This window comes from Meleagris gallopavo, chromosome 1 (assembly GCF_905368555.1).
Source record: "Meleagris gallopavo chromosome 1, MGAL_WU_HG_1.1, whole genome shotgun sequence".
In the NCBI taxonomy this organism is placed as follows: Eukaryota; Metazoa; Chordata; class Aves; order Galliformes; family Phasianidae; genus Meleagris; species Meleagris gallopavo.
Genome location: NC_139404.1, coordinates 76,687,683 through 76,695,276, shown reverse-complemented (window position 1 = coordinate 76,695,276; position 7,594 = coordinate 76,687,683). Strand labels below are relative to the sequence as shown.

Here is a 7,594-nt window from a genome sequence, read left to right as displayed (position 1 = left end):
TGAGGTGGTCAGGAAGTTGAGCGAGATGATCTTTGAAGGTCCTTTCCAACTGAACTGTCCTATCCTATTCTATCCTATCCTGTCCTATCCTATCCTACTGAGAATAAATAAGGATTGAACTCACTAGCTTCAATAGTGACCCTATCTTTGAAACAGAAGACCCATAAATTCATCATACATGGTAGAAAGAAGGAAAACAATGCATGCTCCAGAGAATTGTTACCCACACACCCTTAAGAAGACAGATACAAGAAGTAAAAAACTTAACAAGTTGCAGACTGTCTCTGTATTATAAACAAAGAAGTCAAGCAGTCTCAGTCCAGTAAAATAATTGCTGTAATACAAAAGATGCATATTATAGTATAATGTTACATACATTTGGTTATTATCACAACTGAAAGAAAGACCAAATGTTCTGAACACGCTGATAGGACAAAAAATACCCTAATTATCTGGGTTTTTTTGTTTTGTTTGTTTTCATAATGGTTAAATAACTCCTATTATCATAAAGTATTATTATCTACTATTTGTGAATTTCATCTATGTACTGTGTTCATGCAGAGAACAGACCACATAAAGATACAGACTAGGCCATAAACAGTTTGTAATCAAAGGGATTTTTTTTAGTTCTTCTGGGAGGGGGGGGGAGGAGGGATTTATTTTGTTGCTGTTTGTTTTGTTTGAAAGCAAATGTTTTATTAACATGTTAGTCTGTAAATTAATGAAAAAATCTCTGAACAGTTCGTTCTTGGAAAACATTTTGCTGCATTGGTCAGTGTGTGAAGAATTAACACTGTTACTAGGCTTTTCACAATGTAATACATTGGTAAGGACTGTTTCTACTTGCCCTCATCTATTCCACAAACACTCAGGCATTCAATATAATAAGTAAAATAAACAGAACAGTTCTAACAGTATGCAAAATGTGGGGGAGTTTTGAATGCTTCTTAATTTGGGGAAATTTTAAAAAATTGAATTGATATAATTATTAGGTTGCTCTTGAGAATGTATTCTATGCACATCTCCTGCTACCCTAAAATATATTAATTTCTTACTCTTCTTTTTCTTTAAAGTAAATTATTACTTAAAATTCAGTTTCAAGTAGTTATTAAATCATATGTCAGATCAACTTCTCTGTTTAGAAGGTAAATATTTACAAATGTAGGGATGTGAGAGCCTGGTTCAGGATCCAGAGAATTTGGAATATTCAAGTTAATGATCTCCAGATACCTCTAGAAAAACCTTGTGAATACCTTATACTTCATTTTTATCCATATCTTCAACCCTAAAGAGAGAGTAAGAATAAAAGAGAAATCTTTCTGGAAAAGATAGAAAGAAGAAAAAGAAACAATTTTCAACTTCCAGTCCCACTTCTGTCAAAATGGATGTTTCCTTGTGAAATGCATGAATAACCTTCATTATTAAATGACTCATCTTCAGCCTAGAAACTGGAACCACTAATTTTTCCTTACAACTTATCTCCATTTATTTGCTGAAGAAGAGAAGAGGGCTCTTCTCTCACTGGTAACTTACTGGTGTAGTTTCCCCTGTAACCCAAAGGAACTTTCTAAGATGCAATCTTGTATGAACAAGTCTTAGGACTCCAGCATATTGCCCTGCCCATTCAACATGATGGTGAGGTTGTTGCAGTGGACAGAGAAATGCACTGAACAGCAGGCCTAATGATGCAACAGTCCTTCTGTTAACAACTCCTCAGAAGCTACCTACGAGGGAGTGGCTAGTCATTTTGTTGCCTTAGGACTTGCTGAACTACAGAGTTGTCCTATCTGAGACAGTGCTGGGAGCAGCAGGAAGAGACCCTTTTCTCTTATGAGCTCAATTTGAGATGATTCCTACCATAAACTGCTGGGAAAAGGACAACAAGAAGAGGAAGGTAGAAGAGTAAATAAGTGCTCCACATCGTTCCATTGGCCCTGAGTATGACCCATGAGTCATACTTTCACAGCTCAAGATTTCATCTCCCTGGAGTCGTATCTCTCATCCTCCTTTTTCATACAAATTACCAGATGTGGCACTTGCTGTCTGGATTCATTGGTGATCTACGGGGACAATGGAAGTGTTTTACAAAGTCCTGATTATTGCTGATAGGTCCATAGACACGAAGTGGCAAGGGACTATGTGGATCTGTATCCAAGGAAGACTGTAAATCCTCAGGATCCTGGTGTCCACACATTGCCTGAAGGGAAGCAAAGCAGAAAAGTAAGTCTGTGCAAAAGTGCTCATGTAAATAAGTCATAAAGCTCTTCATGCCTCTGCATATTCCACATGACTGGGACTGCTGAAGTAGGCAAGGAAATGCTTTCATGGATGCCAACAATATTAACACCATTTGCTTTTGAACTTTAGCTTCTTCTCCCTTTCCTTACACTCTGTCCCAATTTCCCTATCTGATCAGGCACTTGTGTTTTTCTTTATGCCATGTAGTCCACAACACAACAAAGTTAGACGATCTTGGACTTCAGGCTTATGTAACCTTGGACTCCATCTACTGTGGCAGTATAGATGTAGCCCTCAGTGTTCAGGTTTAACTTATTAACAAAAATAAATTAATGATCATTAAGAAAGGGGAGTACTTAACATGACATTACTGTGAGAGAGATTGGGAGGAAAGTTACGTGGCGTCACTGGTGTTACAGTTGAAGTTCTTCATTCTTGTGATTCCTGTGCTTATTCACTGAGAAATGATCCAATCATTTGTCAGATCACCTCTGAAATACAGTTCTTGGTACTGAGACCCAATTATTCGTGATTTGAGAACTGCATTACTGCTTTTCTACATACTGCCCTGATCTGATGCTAATACATGCACAGAACTTTTTTCTTTACACGGTTACAGTGACTAATAAGGGTGAGAATTTTCTGAGTGCAGAAATCCAAAAGCCTATGTTGATAAACTCAGGTTCACGACAATGTACAATGGCACAAATCCTTAAACTATATTCCCACAGAAGTCTTCAACTAAGTGTACGTGTATTTCTAATTCTTTAAGTAGCATTCTGATTTTTTTTTCTATCAGTCACTCAGAATTATTTTATATCATGACAAAGAGGTGGATGGAACAAGGGACAGAGGAATACGTGACTTTTCCACTTAAGTTTCTCTTTCCATTCATATGATTGCTCACAGCAGGGAAAAAAAAAAAAAGTATTCAGTGTCTGACAATGAAGTCAGTTTTCTCTGACACAGCTGGTTCGCTACAACTTAACATTGGTAGATTTCAGAGATTTATGATGGTATATTCATAGAAAGGTCTCTTGTTTGCTTTGAGATCCACAACAAATTAGGAGCCCTGAAAATGAATTTTAGCTTTCAAAATAAGATGCTGAACCTTCCAACAGCATCCATCATATCCAGTTCTTCAAAGAGTGGGGAGAAAGGACTGAATATTGGGAAAGAGGAGCTGTAATAATGCAAAAGACAATGGAGAGCGAGAGAGATACATAACTAGCCTAGAATTCATTACATGAGCAAAACTGAGGTAGAAAAGCTGGTCCTGTGAAAGTCCGATCTTCGGTAAATACTCCTCTTGTTTATGCTTTTTCAGCCAATTCTTATAGGCCTGTGGAGAGAGAAAACTGATAAACTTCCTTTCAGTCAGTGACCCAGAAACATATCTTCTGTTAATTATACATATCAATCTAATATATATTTAATACATTTAGCATGTTTGTATCTCTTTCTGCTCACCCTGAGGTGCCTTACTGCTTGCTAAACCCCTAATAGCTGTAAGAAGGAAGAAGAGCAACATTAACTCCTGTTTCCCATTTCAGACACTACTACACACAACTGATCAGAAGAGGAGATTAATGACTATGCTGTGAAAAAGAAAAAAGAAAATTATTTTCAAAGAAAGAAACACTTATTTGAATAAAAAAAAAATTTAAAATGTTGCTATGGACGCCATCAAAAATTCCTTGACCCTCTCAAAATTCTTCATGTAACATTGTAATAGGTACCATCTGACACCTAGAGAACTCAGAGTACCCCGCACTCAATAATTAATTAAACCTCTCAAATCCTACATGAAGGAGTTCTAGACAGAAGTATTGCTGAAAATATTACTATGAATATTACTATTATCATATTACATCATATTCTAGTTCATGTCTCAGCCTAAGTATAACATAAACATATAGTAATCCAATATAAAATAATAACTTGCTTTTGTAAGCATGATCTAACTGGGGAAGTAAGAAAAAAGGCTGTCCCCAGAATAAGTGAAGGGAAGAAGTAGTTTTATATGGTGGTAGTGAGTTTATAAGCACATTTCTATGGAGATCCTACAGTTTAAACAGCAGAGGAAATGCAAAGCACTGCTTTGCTGGCACAGGCTTGCAAAAAATCCCAGAATAGAGCAGCACAAGGGTCAGGTCTTATGACTTGTCAGTTGAGCCATCTGGTGGACTTTGTGGTCATAGAAGTGAAATCAGAGAAGTAGACTAGAATACCTGGTAAGCAATGGCAAGACCTCCAGTGTCGGCTGTATTCTCCAACAGTGTGGAAGTACCATTGACCTTAAAGCCAAAACTTTCATACTGTTCTACCAAGCAATCTATAGATTTCTGTAGCATACTACTGTTGCATGTAGGACAGCCACCAGGACGCACTGTGGAGGGGAAAAGAATCCTAAGTTAAGGTATTTCTGATGCTCACTTGTATCCCTCACAGAGTTTTCTTAATAGTCCACTTGATATTGTATGGGTAAATTTTACTTGCTTTAATAATGTATGTATGGAGACTGCTGAATCACGGCCTGAACCTCTGATTAATCACCTATGGCGAGCAATGAGTCAGCCACAGGAGCACAGGTGAAGGCAATTCACCAGCCTGGCTCCACCTCTCCTAGACCCATTTAAGAGCTGACCATCAGTGGGGAAGGATCTCTTCTGGAGATCCATTCCACTGGAGTTTCCTTTGTGAGCCCAGATTATAGGTGAGTGTACCTATCATTTCTGTTTCCTGCTTTGGTGTAATAATGTCATAGCCAAGCTCTCTGTCATACCTTAACATCTGTGTATTTGTTAATTGTACACTGCTATACAATAACATCGGTATATTCATTAATTGTACAATGTATGTATACATGAATATAAGGAATAGGATTTAAGATCTCTTGAGGTAATCTGCCACTGGGGTCTAGAAGAGTAAACAAAAAGGATAAGCTTCACCCAACAGCTAGTACTTACTATAATCATAAAATACATGAAGAAGTTCATGTGCCATGAAGACCCCAATGGCTCCAAAGTTCACAGCACTGAAAAATAAACATAAAAATAGTGTTTTGAAAAGAACAGGAAGAAGTTGAGAATTCTTTATAACCTATTTCCAGAGCACTCAGAAGCATTTTCTACTTATTGTCTTTCACATGTGGTACTCTGTGAAAACAGAAATACTAATGTAAATTACCAGTACTTGAAACTTCACCGTGAGTCTGCATTAAAGCAGTCTTAGCCAATAAGAAAACATAATAATAAAAATTTGAATGAAATTCTGTCCATATAAACTGTAATGTGATGCCCTGCTGTTGAGATACGTCCTTAGTTACCCAGTACCAACTGAACTGCTACATAAACAGTAACTGCAACAGTAGTCATAGAAAAGTAGAATGGTTGGAGAAGCAATGAAGCAATAGTCATATTGTGAAAAATGATACACAAAACTGACAAGTCAGATTAAGATCAGGAACGTTTGACTACAATTACTCTGCTCTAGCATTGGTAATTCTTCCATTCACTACAAGCAGGATGTTTTACTGGACATCTCCAGAAGTTCTTTCCAATGAAAACTTATACAATTTTATGTAACTAATTTACAGATAGCCACACAAACAGGAGCACTCTTAAAATAAACTTTCATAATAGAATGATCTCATTCTTTCTTTAGATGTACCAATTAACACTTCTGGAGCATGAAATAAGTCTAGAATCACGGAGTCATAGAATAGTTTGTGTTGGAGCAACATTAAAGATTATCTAGTTCCAACTCCGCTGCCATGGCCAGGGACACTTTTCACTAGACCTGATTGCTCAGAGCTCCATCCAGCCTGGCCTTGAACATTTCCAGGGAAAGGCTAACGTTATTACATCAGTGGAAAGTCATTAAGGCACTAACAGGAACAGAACAATGTTCTTAGAGCTGTTCTTTCAGAAGATCTGTAGCTTACAACAATTGAACTATCTTGACAGTTTCTAATTTTAGAAATCATTGTTAATTTCATCTAAACTGGCAAATCGTTTTTTGGCATTAAATTTAAACTCTGAAGCAACATCTGACAAAATATTAATGTGCTAACATAAGTCTGACTTATGAATCTACAGGGCTGAAATGACAGAATATTTTACTAACAACAAATACAAAAGAGATGAGAAGCTGCAGACCTTCTCAAAGAGGAAGAATATTGTGAGAACTCATACAAGTGGTATGAGTTTCTCCTATTATTCTTTTGAGATGTCTTATTTTATTATAATGAATACATGAAACTCAACAAGCACTACAAAAGCTCATACAAGTAGCAGCAGAAGTTTACCATGATAAAAATAATTTAATTACTTTAATTGAGATGTGTTTCTTTCAAATTTTAGTCTTTTTCCAGTTTGAGCTTATCTTTGGAGTACAACAGGATTATGACAAGTCTGTATCAATTATCATGCAAAAAAGAAAGGATATCAGATAATATTTTCACAGTTGACAGTTTTAAGTGCTTTTAATACCAGTAAAAATATTGCTTGAAAGAATTGTTCAGTATGATGAAAAAACACAACTATAAGATTACAGTGTACAGTAGTGTCATTGTTGGAGGAAAAGCCTCAGAATGAAAAATCTCAATTAGAGGAGGATTCTTTGGGGGGTGGGAAGAATAAGAAGGAACAGAACTGTGTTTGGTCCATCTGAAAAGATTTTTTTTTTAAAGATGTTGCTCTGGGAGGCTCTTATCTGCTCTGGATTACATCTTTGTGGGTTAGATTTAAGAAGTATTTGCAATCTAGAAGAAGAAAGGTGAATTGTTTTCTTCACAGGTAATCTACAGAAGACTTCTGCCTCCTTTCCTTGGAATGATACTTAGTTTAGTTTCACCTTGGTTCCAATTTTGCATCATTAAACTCTGATTCCAGTGAAAAATCACAATTGAATATTCATAGAATCATAGAACTTAGAATCATAGAATTGTTAAGGTTGGAAAAGATACCTCTAAAATCATTTACTCCAACTGTTCACCCACCACCACTATTGCCCACTAAAATGTCACTAAGTACTACATCTTCCCTTCCCTTAAACACCACCAGGGACAGTGGCACTGACTATTCCCTGGGCAGTCCATTTCAATATCTCCATCCTTTCTGAGAAGAAATTTTTCCAAATATCCAAGCTGAACTGCCGCTGCCTCACAGTTCTAAGCGCTGCTCACAGTTCTAGCCGCTGCCACAGTTTAGCCGCTGCCACGACAGTTCTAGGCCGCTGCCTCACAGTTCTAGGCCGCTGCCTCACAGTTCTAGGCCGCTGCCTCACAGTTCTAGGCCGCTGCCTCACAGTTCTAGGCCGCTGCCTCACAGTTCTAGGCCGCTGCCTCACAGTT

At 37.2% G+C, this 7,594-nt stretch overlaps 1 protein-coding gene across 2 annotated transcripts in view; it reads right to left on the bottom strand.

Moving 5' to 3' along the window:
- Positions 1–263: 263 nt before the first annotated feature.
- KEL (Kell metallo-endopeptidase (Kell blood group)) overlaps positions 264–7,594 on the bottom strand; it is a 30,148-nt gene continuing 22,817 nt past the window's right edge. Inside the window, exons 15-18 of one of the 2 annotated variants that reach the window (XM_085235991.1) lie at positions 5,208–5,275; positions 4,470–4,627; positions 3,485–3,580; positions 264–2,197 (exon numbers count right to left, since the gene is read on the bottom strand). In XM_085235991.1, coding sequence (XP_085092117.1) covers positions 2,021–2,197; positions 3,485–3,580; positions 4,470–4,627; positions 5,208–5,275 — 499 coding nt within the window. In that variant the 3' untranslated portion in view covers positions 264–2,020. The remainder of the gene's footprint in view (positions 2,198–3,484; positions 3,581–4,469; positions 4,628–5,207; positions 5,276–7,594) is intronic. The other variant, XR_014886407.1, reaches the window with a different exon arrangement.